The sequence below is a fragment of the Poromitra crassiceps genome (assembly GCF_964638095.1).
Source record: "Poromitra crassiceps genome assembly, chromosome: 20".
NCBI lineage: Eukaryota > Metazoa > Chordata > Actinopteri > Beryciformes > Melamphaidae > Poromitra > Poromitra crassiceps.
In genome coordinates, this window is record NC_139637.1 from 9,624,019 (window position 1) to 9,640,073 (window position 16,055).

The following is a 16,055-nucleotide window of genomic DNA, read 5'->3' on the forward strand; positions in this document are numbered from 1 at the left end:
TCTACTAGTGGAAGAGGTGGGAGGGCTCTGACACTCGACTACTACAGTCTACTAGTGGAAGAGGTTGGAGGGCTCTGACACTCGACTACTACAGTCTACTAGTGGAAGAGGTTGGAGGGCTCTGACCCTCGACTACTACAGTCTACTAGTGGAAGAGGTTGGAGGGCTCTGACACTCGACTACTACAGTCTACTAGTGGAAGAGGTTGGAGGGCTCTGACACTCGACTACTACAGTCTACTAGTGGAAGAGGTTGGAGGGCTCTGACACTCGACTACTACAGTCTACTAGTGGAAGAGGTTGGAGGGCTCTGACACTCGACTACTACAGTCTACTAGTGGAAGAGGTTGGAGGGCTCTGACACTCGACTACTACAGTCTACTAGTGGAAGAGGTTGGAGGGCTCGTGCAGAATCAGGGCAACATGCAGGGGCTGGCCAGTGGTACGCTGGGGGGCGGGGTCAGGGCAGGGGGCGGGGTCAGGGTAGAATATAGTGGAGGCATCCGTAGATAAATATACACAACAGGAGGAGGTGTGTGTGTGTGTGTGTGTGTGTGTGTGCGTGCGTGTGCGTGTGCGTGTGTGCGTGTGTGTGTGCATGTGCACGTAGGTTGTATGTGTATTTCAACACCTCCAGGAGTTTTTGGTCACTCAGTCTCTTTCTATCATCGTCTTCCTTTCTCCACTCCTCCTCTCTCTCTCTCTCTCTCTCTCTCTATCAGTCATTATTTGATCCCTCCATCCCTCCCTCCTCTGTTACTCCCCCGCGCTGCGCGGTACCCGCGGGTTCGGCTTCCCGTCGTGCGTTCGGCGGTTTCTCCCCTTCCTGATGTCCTGGTGCTTCCACTTCTTGTTAGGGGGGCGGGCCACAGGGCCCAGAGGCGGGGCTTGCTTCCCTGCCGCCACTGAACTCTTATCCGCTTGTTCGGCGGCAGCCTTGCGCGCCCAAACCTGCTCGCATATCTGGTCGACGGTGCTCAAGTTAGGGTGGTCCACCAGCTGCATAAAGTCCCGGTACCAAAGCTTTTGATTGGTTGGCGGGGGCCCGCCTCCGCTGCGGGGGTCCAATCGGACAGGGGGGTCGGAGGGTAAGTTGGAGATGGAGGGTGAAGTTGAGGGGACGACCTCTAGGGTGATGCCTAGTAAGGTCTGGGTGAAGCCGTGCTCCATGGCGTGGCACTGGTAGACACCAATGTCTCTCTTCAGGACACGGCGAATCAGAAGCCCTCTGTCCGTGTGGAGGACGCGGTCGTCTAGACGCACCTGGGAAGCAAGTGAGAAGAAATTAAATGGAAGAGCTCAAAGTAAGACACGACAGTCCTAGTTTTTTTCTCATTTCAGTAGCTGTGATCCCAAACAATGATTTTAAAGTCATGGATGCAGAGTTATCATTCGTCACTACTTTCCACTCATTGCACACGGTTAGTGAATCAGATTTGGTTGTTTTCGTGATATAAGGTAGTGCACACTCTTCCCTGTGCAAACCTTTAGCCAATCAGGGCCACGGTCTCTTCTCATTTGCCACACCTCTGGTCCTCCCTCCCCTTCCTCCCCTCTCTCCCCTCCCCCTCACCTCTGGTCCTCCCTCCCCTCCCCCCCCCTCTCTCCCCTCCCCCTCACCTCTGGTCCTCCCTCCCCTCTCTCCCCTCTCTCCCCTCCCCCTCACCTCTGGTCCTCCCTCCCCTCTCTCCCCTCCCCCTCACCTCTGGTCCTCCCTCCCCTCCCCCCCCTCTCTCCCCTCCCCCTCACCTCTGGTCCTCCCTCCCCTCCCCCCCCTCTCTCCCCTCCCCCACACCTCTGGTCCTCCCTCCCCTCTCTCCCCTCTCTCCCCTCCCCCTCACCTCTGGTCCTCCCTCCCCTTCCTCCCCTCTCTCCCCTCCCCCTCACCTCTGGTCCTCCCTCCCCTCCCCCCCCCTCTCTCCCCTCCCCCACACCTCTGGTCCTCCCTCCCCTCTCTCCCCTCCCCCTCACCTCTTCCCGGGGGTTCTGTGATTGTTTCTGGAAGGTCCAGGTGACTCTGGCCTGCAGGGATTTGGGGATACACTCCAAGAAGGTGCTGCTCCCCTCGACTCCATAGAGCCTCCTCTCTGCAACGCGATGCTTGTGGTGATCTGCAGGGGGCAGCAGAGACTCAGACATGTAAAGCACAGCAACTACCTATACTGCACTACAGCAGTGTGATATTCAAATCAGGGACAGAACAAAACAGAAATAGACGAGTGCTTATCAAACTGTTTCACATCATCATTTGATACGATTTTGACGCAGGGTCCCCCATCTGATATGACTTTTGCTTTGAGATATTTTATTACAGAAAGTGTACGAAACTAATAACCAAAATAGTCTGTCATTGTCATTGTGTTACTTATGGTTGGAATTATAGTGAAAATAAATGATTTGCCTTTTTGCTGGGGGAGCCCACTTTGACAACCACTGGAATAGACAATTTAATAAAACAATTTATTAATAGAGAATAAACAGTTTAGAGCTGAGATGATGAGGTTCAGTGAGGAAACCACATTCAAAGTTCACTCAGGGAGTGTTTCCCTAATCAAGGCAAGGCTTTATTTGTATAGCACAATGCTACACTGAGGCAACTCAAAGTGCTTTACAGAGTAATAAAAAATACAATACACTTTTATTATTTTACAGTGAATAAAGAGTTCATTCAAATCTAATTAAAAAATAATGAACAAAGATGAATAAAAGACAAAAAAAACACAGGAACTGGACTGAATCCACATTTGTAAAACCAGCCCTTCTGTTGTACAGATGATCTTGTGTTCAGTGCTGCTTGATGACCACTTCTGTGTTGGTGCTGATGGGAAAGTTCACAACAATCACTGGCGGTGTCACTTCCTGTCAGGAAGTGTGACTCACTGGTGATGTCACTTCCTGTCAGGAAGTGTGACTGAAGATGTGTTCATGTACTGTGGGGCTTTGATTTGAACATGGTGGGCCTGCTGCGTGTTTCATATCAAACAACGGCCTTCATTGTCTCTTGGTCGCTCAAGAGTCACGCATGTGGTCATAATGGCTTAGTCACTTCAGTGCGCCCACATCCTAACCGTGTTCCCACTATATTCATTCAGCAATGGTGGAGAAAGCATTATGTTTTAGTCAAAATTCCTCAAGAAGGCAGCGGCTCAATGTTCAAAATGAATAATAATTTTTATTATCGAATGCAAATAGGCATGTCTGAGGTGCACTAAAAACCAAAACCGGACGCAATTTTTTTTTGTGTCAGTTTTTTTTTTTACTAACCACTAGACTAGAACAAACTGAGTGGGGAAACAATGGCGAGGAAACAGCCAAACTGACCCATGATCAGTGCTTGGGGGCAATGCCACTTGATGCAATCCCATGATTCCCCAGCAGTCGTTCTGTTTGAGCGATGAGCCGCTTCAGTTATGTGGCAGAAAGACAGATAGCCACAGAAAGCCGGCATTGTGGTCTGAGAGGACAGAGGTGGGCAGAGGGGTGAAGGGAGTAGGATTTGTCTTTGGCACAGACAGAACTGAGATGTCAGACACCAAGTCTCTCTGTGACTCACAGCATGAGCAGTTCATTAACGGTCAAATACCAAATCTGGCTGCTCGGGACAGCTATCAGCTATCAGCTATCAGAAGCTGCATTTTCCCTTTGAAAAGCTACAGTGTATTACTGTAATCTGTGTCGTATTGGTCAAATATTCTGTAGCTTTGCAGTTGTTGTTTTTTAATATATATTTTCCCAGATTTTTTTTTATATCCCCCATTTGTGCTAATCTTTTATTTATTTGGTTGCTGCTCCACCCTCTGCCGATCTGGGGAGAGCCGAAACTGGCTCCATGCTTCCTCCGAGACATGGGCAGTTAGCCAGCCGCTTCTTTTCACCTGACAGGGGAAGCTTCACCGGTAGGACATAGCACGTGGGAGGTTCACGCTATTCCAACCAGTTCCCCTCCCTCAGAACAGGCGCCCCGAACGACCAGAGGAGGCACCACATCAGCGACCAGGATATTGCATGTTTTGGTGAGGGGGTTCCTATATGAAGGAAACCCCCAGGGGTTACGGGGGGAACATGCAAACTCCACACAGAGAGGCCCTTTTGACGACCCCACCCGGGCGGTGGGCACTCGAGGACATGCGGACGGGCACGCACTCCTTCAGCGGTCACAGCGTCCCAGGTGGGAATCGAACCCAGGACCTTCTAGCTGTGAGGTGACAGCGCTTACCACTGCACCACCGTGCCCTGCGAGCTTTGCAGTTCTTGATGAGGTTTATTGTTGCTGAACTTCTACAGAGAGGGCACACTGAAAAGTCATCAAGTTCTTGAACATTGGTGTGACACAGTAGTTATTTCAGTCTTTTTGTCATTCTATTTATTGGTGTTGCTACACTGCACTTCAGAGATCCGCTGTGGGACTGTGACCTCTTCTACGTCTACCTGACATGACCTCCTGCGTAGATGTTTCCTACACGATTTAAACTGAGCAGTCTCACCTCCAGAGCACAACGTGTTGGGGTCTCCGTTCCTCACATCCTGACGACGGAAACGTCTGTGAAATGGCATGTAATCATAGTTACATACATGTAATCATAGAGTTACATACATCATGTAGGGATCATAATCGTTACATACATGTAATTATAGAGTTACATACATGTTCTATCACATCGATCATGTTAGAAGTAGACTAGTTTATAATACAGCAATTGACCTTGCAATCCCAATAGCGGAGGTGTGTTTAGTGTGTAAATATCGAGTGCAGAATACCTCTTTAGTGTGTAAATATCGAGTGCATCATACCTCTTTAGTGTGTAAATATCGAGTGCAGAATACCTCTTTAGTGTGTAAATATCGAGTGCATCATACCTCTTTAGTGTGTAAATATCTAGTGCATCATACCTCTTTAGTGTGTAAATATCTAGTGCAGAATACCTCTTTAGTGTGTAAATATCGAGTGCAGAATACCTCTTTAGTGTGTAAATATCTAGTGCAGAATACCTCTTTAGTGTGTAAATATCTAGTGCATCATACCTCTTTAGTGTGTAAATATCTAGTGCATCATACCTCTTTAGTGTGTAAATATCAAGTGCAGAATACCTCTTTAGTGTGTAAATATCGAGTGCAGAATACCTCTTTAGTGTGTAAATATCTAGTGCATCATACCTCTTTAGTGTGTAAATATCGAGTGCAGAATACCTCTTTAGTGTGTAAATATCAAGTGCAGAATACCTCTTTAGTGTGTAAATATCGAGTGCATCATACCTCTTTAGTGTGTAAATATCGAGTGCAGAATACCTCTTTAGTGTGTAAATATCTAGTGCAGAATACCTCTTTAGTGTGTAAATATCAAGTGCAGAATACCTCTTTAGTGTGTAAATATCTAGTGCAGAATACCTCTTTAGTGTGTAAATATCTAGTGCAGAATACCTCTTTAGTGTGTAAATATCTAGTGCAGAATACCTCTTTAGTGTGTAAATATCGAGTGCAGAATACCTCTTTAGTGTGTAAATATCTAGTGCATCATACCTCTTTAGTGTGTAAATATCTAGTGCAGAATACCTCTTTAGTGTGTAAATATCTAGTGCAGAATACCTCTTTAGTGTGTAAATATCGAGTGCAGAATACCTCTTTAGTGTGTAAATATCTAGTGCATCATACCTCTTTAGTGTGTAAATATCTAGTGCATCATACCTCTTTAGTGTGTAAATATTGAGTGCATCATACCTCTTTAGTGTGTAAATATCTAGTGCATCATACCTCTTTAGTGTGTAAATATCTAGTGCATCATACCTCTTTAGTGTGTAAATATCTAGTGCATCATACCTCTTTAGTGTGTAAATATCGAGTGCAGAATACCTCTTTAGTGTGTAAATATCGAGTGCAGAATACCTCTTGGTGTTGGGCAGGTAGCGTGTGCAGGACGTCCCGTCCCAGGCGCAGTAAGGGTCCCTGGCCAGGCAGCACTCTGCGCAGGCCTTCCCGTACACACTGCAGCGGTGGAGGGGAACCTGGGCGATGCCGGTGTCTGAGCCCACATACAGCTGTTGCTGTGAACAGAGGGAGAGTGGAGGGACACCTTTTAGAAGAGGGTTTGGAATAAGGGTTTGTTTGGTGGTTCCCTCTATGTGTCCAATTGTCACGAACCCAGGATCATTTCACTTTACAGCAGACCCATTTGACAAGAGAAAAGGTTGACTCCAACTCGAATCACAATCTTTTTTTTTTTTGTTCAGTAATAACCTCCAGTAAGCAGGTCATTTGTGTGCCCGTCTGTCAGCACGATATCTCAAAAACGTATGAATCAGTTACGCGCAGATGAACGGATGAATCAGTTACGCGCAGATGAACGGATGAATCAGTTACGCACAGATGAACGGATGAATCAGTTACGCACAGATGAACGGATGAATCAGTTACGCACAGATGAACGGATGAATCAGTTACGCGCAGATGAACGGATGAATCAGTTACGCGCAGATGAACGGATGAATCCGTTACGCGCAGATGATCGGATGAATCAGTTACGCGCAGATGAACGGATGAATCAGTTACGCACAGATGAACGGATGAATCAGTTACGCACTAGGGATGGGCATCGAATTTCGAATTTTCGAATAATCGTTGTTATTATCAAGGTCGACTTTTATTATTGAAATTCGAAATTCGAAAAAAAAAAAAAAAAAATTTTTTTGAGTGAAATGTTGCATTGTCTCCCCTGATTCTAAGTCTAGTCAAATCGCTTGGTTTGAGCAAGTAAAACAATTTTAATAAGCATTTTAAGCAAGGTTTATGGAAAAATGAATGGCGGATGAAATCCCATGAAGAGGGAGAGGGGGTGACTTTGGCACCCCTTTGGCACTCAGACCTGAGCCTACTAAATATTTAATGAACCACTCATGATTGTCAAAACTGTTTTTTATTTTCGAAAATGTCAATGTCATGTAACATGTTCTTTACTTCAGTGGTGCAATGCTTGTTTGAGCTGAAAATCCACAGCAGAAGCTTTTTATATTAATTAATAAAGCCGTAGACTTAGAATCAGGGGAGACAATGCAACATTTCACTCACAAAAAAATTTTTTTTTTTATTTTTTTATTTTTTTAACATTTTTATTTTTATTTTCGAATTTCGAATTAAATTCGAATTTGGCCAGCGAATTTCGAATAGTGTTTTTGCTAGAAATGCCCATCCCTATTACGCACAGATGAACGGAGGAATCAGTTACGCACGGATGGACTTGGGCCACGTAGCAATTGATTACAGTAGATTTTGGTGATGATCCGGATTTGGGATTCCTGCCATTAGGTGATTATAATCTTTAAGCCATTACTATGGAACTGAGATAGAGATTCAAAATCTGAGGTTCATGTGTCCAGAAATCAATTGAGCTTCAAATGTAATGAGTGACGTGGTGGAACAGAACGTTGGAGAGTTGGCAGAGGTTTGCGCTCTCTGAATGTCTCTAGTTAATTGAAACAAACGCAACAAATTGTCTCCCATAATGTGCTTGTTTTTCCATGTTGGTCAAATATTCACCGCAGTGCAAAGAAATACAATCTCCAATATAACACATTGGGTCTTTCTCTTGATTAACCCATTGATACCTGGTGCAGCATTTGTGTGTGTATCCCTTTAAAACCGCGTGACGTGGTTCGCAGTCTTAAAGGGATACACACACAAATGAGGGATATACACGCAAATGCTGCATCAGGTATCAATGGGTTAAGCAGCGATTTGAAGTATAAAACAGACTTACCCGTTTTGAGGAGATCTGCATGTTGATGATAGACGAGGCATCCTGAAGAACAGAGGAAATAAAACCAATTAATTACCACGTGACATTGTAGAGGGTTGGATTATTGAACACAAAACTTGAATAATGCTGTAGTTCAACAGGGAACATGTACTTGTATCACGTCTCTTTATTACTCCTACTGTAGATTCTTACCTTAAAGACCTCCAGTTCTTCCAGTAGAAGTTCCTCCATGTTATTCCAGTTCTCCTTGGGCACACCGATCACCTTCAGCACTGTTCCTTTGTCTGAAACAACAGATGTAGAGCTTTAGATAAACCTGTGTTTCCCTATTGCATTTCATTATTTTCCCTGCTTCTACTATGAGTCACTGTGGGAAGATCAGTACAGAAACTCAGCAGCCGTGGTGGCGTCTTGGTGTGGAGGATCAGCGTTGAACAGAAGAAGTTCTTACCCGTGCCAATAAACATGACGTCGTATTGTCCGTCTGCGGCGCCCACTCGGTCCACGGCGATCTGCGTGAAGCTGTAGTCCACGTTGGTTCTGAGAAAGACGGGCCGGCGGGTCAGAGGGTAGACCGGGTTGAACATCAGAGGGTGGTGCCGGGCGAACTGGATCACATCGTCAGGGAAACCCTTAGTGGACTCAAAGCTGCCAAATGTCTTGCTGGGGCACTAATGGAGGTTGATAAAGAGACATTCAATGTATTAGACAATGTTAGGTGACGTCCATGTTTATGTTATGTTTATGTTATGTTTATGTTATGTTTATGTTATGTTTATGTTTATGTTAGGTCCATGTTTATGGAAATATTGACTGGACATGGGAAAATATTGTGCAAATAGGATGACATCATTTGAATCTCTCATTTAGACATGCCAATTACAACTATTTTGATCGCAAATTTGGGTTCACTGGATTGTAACATGTGACCATGTGACATGTGACCATGTGACATGTGACATGTGACCATGCATGTTTCACATTGGAAATAGGATTTAGACCACTGACCAGCAATTCAAAGAATTTGAAAAATCTCACTCAATCCAATTCAACTGCCGCCTACAGGATTCAACAACTGAGAAAAGCACAGGCTTTTCACACACTTCTCTCAGATTCTCTTGACCACATTTGAAGTAATTAATGACTCATAATTGACGGGTAAATTTGTTTTGGTGTTTGCATTGAAGGTGAATTGGGATGTGAATTGGGATGTGAATTGGAATGTGAATTGGAATGTGAATTGGGATGTGAATTGGAATGTGAATTGGGATGTGAATTGGAATGTGAATTGGAATGTGAATTGGGATGTGAATTGGAATATGGAATGTGAATTGGAATGTGAATTGGGATGTGAATTGGAATATGGAATGTGAATTGGAATGTGAATTGGGATGTGAATTGGAATGTGAATTGGGATGTGAATTGGAATATGGGATGTGAATTGGGATGTGAATTGGGATGTGAATTGGAATGTGAATTGGGATGTGAATTGGGATGTGAATTGGAATGTGAATTGGGATGTGAATTGGGATGTGAATTGGAATGTGAATTGGGATGTGAATTGGGATGTGAATTGGGATGTGAATTGGAATGTGAATTGGGATGTGAATTGGGATGTGAATTGGAATGTGAATTGGGATGTGAATTGGGATGTGAATTGGAATATGGAATGTGAATTGGAATGTGAATTGGGATGTGAATTGGAATGTGAATTGGGATGTGAATTGGAATATGCAATGTGAATTGGGATGTGAATTGGAATGTGAATTGGAATGTGAATTGGAATGTGAATTGGGATGTGAATTGGAATGTGAATTGGAATGTGAATTGGAATGTGAATTGGAATGTGAATTGGGATGTGAATTGGGATGTGAATTGGGATGTGAATTGGAATGAGGTCTTTGCCTTGTCAACAGTTCAGTTGTCTGGAGGGAAAGTAAACCAGCAGGCCATGGTGAGAGGTGAGTATGGTGTGATGGGTCACTCCAGGTCAAAGTACAGCCAGCTTCTGTCATTAAAATTCCATTCCTGGACATTATTACTAAAATGCTATTAAACTATACTATCATGCAAGCTATTTATACATTTTTGTTAGAATAGTTTTATGATTTCCCCCCTACTTGACTACTACAGTATGTATACAGTGTACTAGCAAACAGTTGGCTGATATTGTTAAAATTGACTGTTTCATACATTTGTAATGTATAATTTATTTATTGATTTGCATAATTCAGTGTGAGCATGATCTTTTTTCTATTTTCTTGTGACTTCCTTCGTTCCTCTAAACTTGAGAGTCTAAAGTCACGGCCCGGTGAGGGTTAGTGAGGTGACGATGGCGTGAGAAAGCCTTTACTGTCGGCCAAACACAGCTACTATTCTGTAGTCAAACAATGGTGATTGTTCTGCTATCGCAGTAACAGCTAAATCACTGTAAAAAACAAATGCTGCGGACGCTTAGCTTAGCTTAGCTTAGCTTAGCTTAGCATAGCAGAATGTAAGAACTCTAAAAACCCAATATTACAAGGATTGTGGAGGTTTGAGGTCTGGTAAAGAGGACTGTGGATGTACAGTGTAGCAAGTACAGTAACGGCGTTGTGTTGGTGGTACTTGCAGCAACCCATGTTAAGGGGCTTGCCCAGGGGTGGATTCGAACTGTCGACCTTCGGCTTGCTGGACGGACACGCTAACCACTGCACCAAGAGAGCTAGCTCCCTTGGCGGAGCTGATTAACGTGCCTTTATTCACCTTATTCTTTGCCCACACATGGATGCTTCCGCATTACGTCATTTTGTAATAGTATTTCCGTTTTGACTTGCCAGAAACTCCGCAGGCAAGATGGCTGCGCACACTCCGCATCTAAACTGTCAGAATTACTCCGCCATAAACTAACATATCTTGGCCAATACGTATGTAACATACAAAATAAAACAACCCGTAATATCTTAATTTTATGTAGAATGCAGAGGATATGTAACTGTTTAGTTAAACTTGCATTCCAGGAATATTGTGCTCTTAAGATGACGTTAGTGGAGTCGAGGCTGTTGCGTCCTGAAACCCACTAGCGTAACCTATGTGCGATTTGAAATAACGCATCCGAGATAGAAACGTTATGAATATAGCCACGTTATAAACAACAAACTAACGCTGGTGATCCGTATGGAAACAGTGTTACTCGAAATGGTTAAAAGTTATTATCAATTTGGTCATTCAGTGGCATTTTCCTGCCATATAACATAACTAACTAGTGGCTAACCACAGAAGCCACAGAAGGCAACTGCGCTGAACCGGAAGAACAAATACGTTTGCGTTGAACGCGGAAGAGAGAAAAAGTGGGCGTGGTGATTAAGGTGAATACTGGGGGAGTGAGTTTAACCAACCTACTCGCTACCACTCGGGACTCACCAGCCTCACCTCACCTGCCACTTGGGGCCGCCAAAGTGCAAAGTTGCCTACAGTAGTGCTGCTTTAAGTCCCTCCAACACAATGACATCATTAAACCAATCATGTTAATCAGAGGACTGCTCTATTCTCTATTTGTCCATGACATACCATGCCAGGCCGGGGGTAGGGCACTTTTCCCTGGAAGGGGACCCACTGGTAGTTGGGCCCCTCTTTGTGAGCGAAGGGCCCCAGGAAGGCCCTCCGGATGTCATTCATGGTGTAGAGACACACAGCGGATCCCTTAAATACACTGCTGCTGGGGGAGAGGAGGAGACAACACAAACGTAACGCTTTAGCTAGAGAACTCACACAAACATGTCTCTCTCTCTCTATGTCACACACACACACACACACACACACACACACACACACACACAGACTTACAGACTTAAACAAACGCGCGCACACACACACAGACTCACGTACACACGCACCCACACACACGCACGCGCACACACGCACACGCACACACACACACACACACACACACACACACACACACACACACACACACACACACACACACACACACACACAGGACAACTGCACACTGCTAACCCTTCAATCACACTGATGACTTAGGCTTAGGTGAGCAGAATGACTCAATAGTGATTCAAGTTCTCTCTCTCTCTCTCTCTCTCTCACACACACACACGCACATACACGTACGAATGAACTCTGACCTGGAAGTGGAGAAGACCGTGTAGACCAGAGGGTTCTTCCTGTCCCTTGTTTGCAGCAGGAACACGTCGCCTGGAGGACAGACACACACACACACACACACACACACACACACACACACACACACACACACACACACACACACACACACACACACACACACACACACACCAGAGGTCAGAGGTGACAGTTGAGAGGTCACAGGTTGAGAGAAAGATAAACAAAGGCCTATGGCCATGTCTGTCTAAGCACTTTAAAGAGACATGTCACTGACAACTGAGGGTCATGACTCATGACAGCTGGGACCTCACTGAACAGACTCCATGATAGCTGCAGCAGGTCTAACCCTAACCCTGCAGCAGGTCTTTCTTCAACTAAACTACATTTAACAAGATTGTGTTTCATTCAAAGATTTGACTACACTTGTCAGACTGAAGAGTCAGACCACAAACACGACTGAGTTGAATTACTGAAGAAAGATGGCAATGTTTTTCCTAGTCCTGCTGCCCCTGTCTAGATGAAGCTTAAAGCTGGAGGTTTGGTCAAGAACTTCAGGTCAATTTAACCCTTAATTCTGCTTTCTCTAGATCGAGATCAAAAGATTGAGTTTTTACAGGGGGATCTTTTGGAAAGACGTTGCCTCAGGTTGGTCAGAAAAATGTTGGTCAAGATAAAAGACTCATTGTTCATATGAGGGAATCTGATGGACAGGACAGATATAGCCTAAGGTGGTTGGAAATGTAGACTTTTTTTTCCCCCACTCGATTGAACTCTTGCTGCGTTAAGACAGACGCACACAGGCAGATCGTATTATAGCCCACAGATAGATTCAATCAGAAACATCTTCAGGCCTGAACTTCTGCTGCTGCAGTGGAAACTTTATGGTCATGACTAGGGGTGGGAATCGTGGAGTAACTCACGATACGATATGGTCACGATACTTGGCCCTCGATAACGATATTATCACGATACAGCGATTCTGCGATAATCGATATATTGGAAGAAATTTAACCTACGATACATCACGATATCTGTGTAACTGAAGAGAAAAAAATACCCCTAAAAGGCAAGAAGCAGGTATTATGTATTTATTAGCAGAATTGACATGAACTCTCTCAGAGTTCACTCACTCACTCATACCATTTTCGATACCACGGAGGAAAAGTTACACATTAAGTCTTTTTATTATTATTATTAAAACAAGAAAACCTATATAACCTACCTACCTATATCATTTCTAAAAGTAGATATTAATGATGAAACATTTCCATTCATGTAGCCTACAGTATTTATGTTTTTGTTTCAACTACAAACATAAATAAACGTCAACTTGAAACTATGTTTCAACTACCACACACAGCATAATATTTTAGCCTGTTTTTTTTATTTTTTATTTTATTTTTTATTTTAATAAACATATCGATACTTGGTGCCAGTGTATCGATAACGTATCGCAAGTGGAAATATCGCGATACCGTGAGTATCGATATTTTGTCCCACCCCTAGTCATGACATGTGTCGAGTGAGGTTCCTTCAATCTCCTTGAATAATATATAATAACAGTAACAACAACAATAAATAATAATAATAATAATAATAATAATAATACTAATAATAAACATTTTGTATTATTTTGGGATATTGTGTGCTCTTAGAGCAGATGCATCTATAGATGATCCAGGCTGATTCTTTGATACATTCGTCCTTGATGAAAGTACGATTTTACTGCTTAAATAATGTTTCAGATAAACGTATCTATCGCTTCGTTACGAGTACTTATGAGTTTAGACTAAATGCTCTGAACTGGCACCAGACGTTTGAAGGTCAATCCTACATGATGTCTTCTTTATCTTTTATCTTCAAACTTCCTCTGCTTCCAGCCCAAACTTTAGACGTTTAGTCTCTAATGAAAACACATCAGCAGAAACAGGCCTGCAACTCATTTTCATCCCCAACCCAAAACACTGGCTTCAGATCTACCAATTAATCCCTCACTCACTCACGCTTTTTCCAAGTCTACAGGCATGTAGAGCTGAATGCTATTCTACAATTGAGGTCAGAAGTCCTGGTTCTGTGGGTCGAGGGGGAGACAAAATCAGGGAATGTGCCGCTGGATCAAAGTCCAAACAACAAAGACAGTTTGGAAAATCAGCCTAATTTCAGCATTTAGTTTTACTTTTAACTCTGGAAAAATCTGATGACTTTATCTCTTGGAATGTTCTGGACAGACGGCATGTAGCCCAAGGCGGGCTCAGAAAAGAAGAACGCTGGACCTACAATATGTTGCTCCTTAAGACGTCTGCACAATCAGGTCAATTTGGGACTAACCTCACGGCACCATGCTCTCTCTCTCAATGGAGAGAGTGCCTGGTGTCCATTACTACAGGCAGGCCCGGCTCCAGACCCAAGTTACAGAGGGGGCCTGCCCCTAGCTTGGGGGGGGGCCAAGCTACCCAAGGGGGGTCCGGGGGGATTCTCCCCCGGAAGAAGATTTTGTACATTTTAAAGTAAAAATTTGTCAACCTGGTGCATTTAAGAGCAAAATGAAGAGGCTAAATCTATGAAGAACTACACACATCTCTAATGTGTTGCGACTTTACAAATAATTAGGCCTAAACAATTAATATTAAGTGTATTTACACATTGTGCACAAATTGCATTCATTGTGACAAATTTACAATTGTTAATATCCAGCCAGAATCATTGCAAATGGATGTTCAAAGTAACAGTTAGCAATCGCATTCAGTTAATCAATGCCTAATGACAGCCAGATTCCGTTTTAAACTTTAAAACAGAAAAACGGAAAAACGTTTTTAGCAACAACAAAAAGAAATAAATATTGTTATTATTATTAGTTTGTTGAATGGGGGGGCCCGGCCCGGTCAGGTCCGCCCCTAACGCCGGGCCTGACTACAGGCAGGAAGACCCGCCCCGTGTTCCCGGGTTCTTTTAGCTTTGTGCCCCATAGTCATAGAAGGATGCTTTCATTTGGTGTTCATTTTATTTTTGTAGCTACATAGCTAGATAGCTAGATAGCTACATAGCTACATAGCTAGATACCTGGCATCATTTTAGTTGTATATGATGACATCACACTTTTAGCTGGCATCATTTTAGTTGTATATGACATCACACCTCTTACCTTGCATAATTGTAGTCCACTGTCTTTGACCAAGTTTTGCTTATGAAGTTCAGATGGTATTTAAGGCAGTCTTTAATGGTAATTAATTAAAGATCCTCTAATCTGCTGAGAGTGTACAGTATAAAGTGAACTTACGCAGCTCGTCAAAGTACGTGTCACTGCCGTCGGCTCCTGGTACCGAGCAGATCAGACGGGTCTTCAGGAACGTCGTCCACTTGTTCACCAGACTTCGCTGACCACCCATATCATTCTGTTCAGAGAGAACACAAACAGGCTGAAGATGAGCAAACAAAAAATGAAGGAAGGGCCCTGTCATAAAGTGGTCAGGCAATTCCAAAAGTCACCAGCCACGGTTGATTATCTGCCAAAATGGCTGCTACAGTAGGCACACTTTTTCCCGTATTTGGCTGGTGTCTGGCTTCACTTTGACAGCCTGTTTATCTTTAAAAGGTGGGCTTCAGTGAAACACATCTCTCACCCTGCACAGCTGTCCGATGCGGGAGTAGGTGGACTTCCCCAGGCCCTGAGCCTCCACCGCCGTCTCCCGGAAGAAGAAGAAGATCTTGTCATCATCAGGGTTTTCACTCTCCGGGACCCAAAAGGAACCAACAAACTTTGGCTCTGGGAGAGCAAAGCAAAGGAGAAGGACGTCACTTAGATTCTCTATACTCTTAAGATATGAATTTAGGATAGTTCTAGATAATGACCTGGAAAACACACAAGTTTCAGGTATATAGCACGTAGTAACACACAGCATAGACCTTTGATCAACACACACACACACACACACACACGCATCTTGATTTAGAAAAAAATATATATATATTTTTTTACTTTTTTGCTACATGGACACACACACGCACACACACACACACACATGCACACACACACACGCATCTTGATTTAGAAAAAATATATATATATTTTTTTACTTTTTTGCTACATGGACACACACACACACACACACACACACACGGACCGTTGAGCCATCGTGAGTCGTGCTGCTCGGTGCGGATGGAGGGGCGTCTCCCCAGACTTCTGAAGA

General features: G+C 43.8%; 1 protein-coding gene across 1 annotated transcript in view; it reads right to left on the reverse strand.

Moving 5' to 3' along the window:
- Nucleotides 1-755: 755 nt before the first annotated feature.
- The window catches only part of sema3b (sema domain, immunoglobulin domain (Ig), short basic domain, secreted, (semaphorin) 3B), a gene marked incomplete at its 3' end in the record, with an annotated part of 101,655 nt that continues 86,355 nt past the window's right edge, over nt 756-16,055 (reverse strand). Inside the window, exons 7-18 of the mRNA XM_083656399.1 lie at nt 15,990-16,055; nt 15,489-15,631; nt 15,146-15,260; nt 11,871-11,940; nt 11,296-11,440; nt 8,198-8,417; nt 7,939-8,030; nt 7,747-7,788; nt 5,880-6,037; nt 4,484-4,539; nt 1,971-2,110; nt 756-1,262 (exon numbers count right to left, since the gene is read on the reverse strand). The exon at nt 15,990-16,055 is cut by the window's right edge and continues 54 nt beyond it. Coding sequence (XP_083512525.1) covers nt 756-1,262; nt 1,971-2,110; nt 4,484-4,539; nt 5,880-6,037; nt 7,747-7,788; nt 7,939-8,030; nt 8,198-8,417; nt 11,296-11,440; nt 11,871-11,940; nt 15,146-15,260; nt 15,489-15,631; nt 15,990-16,055 — 1,754 coding nt within the window. The remainder of the gene's footprint in view (nt 1,263-1,970; nt 2,111-4,483; nt 4,540-5,879; nt 6,038-7,746; nt 7,789-7,938; nt 8,031-8,197; nt 8,418-11,295; nt 11,441-11,870; nt 11,941-15,145; nt 15,261-15,488; nt 15,632-15,989) is intronic.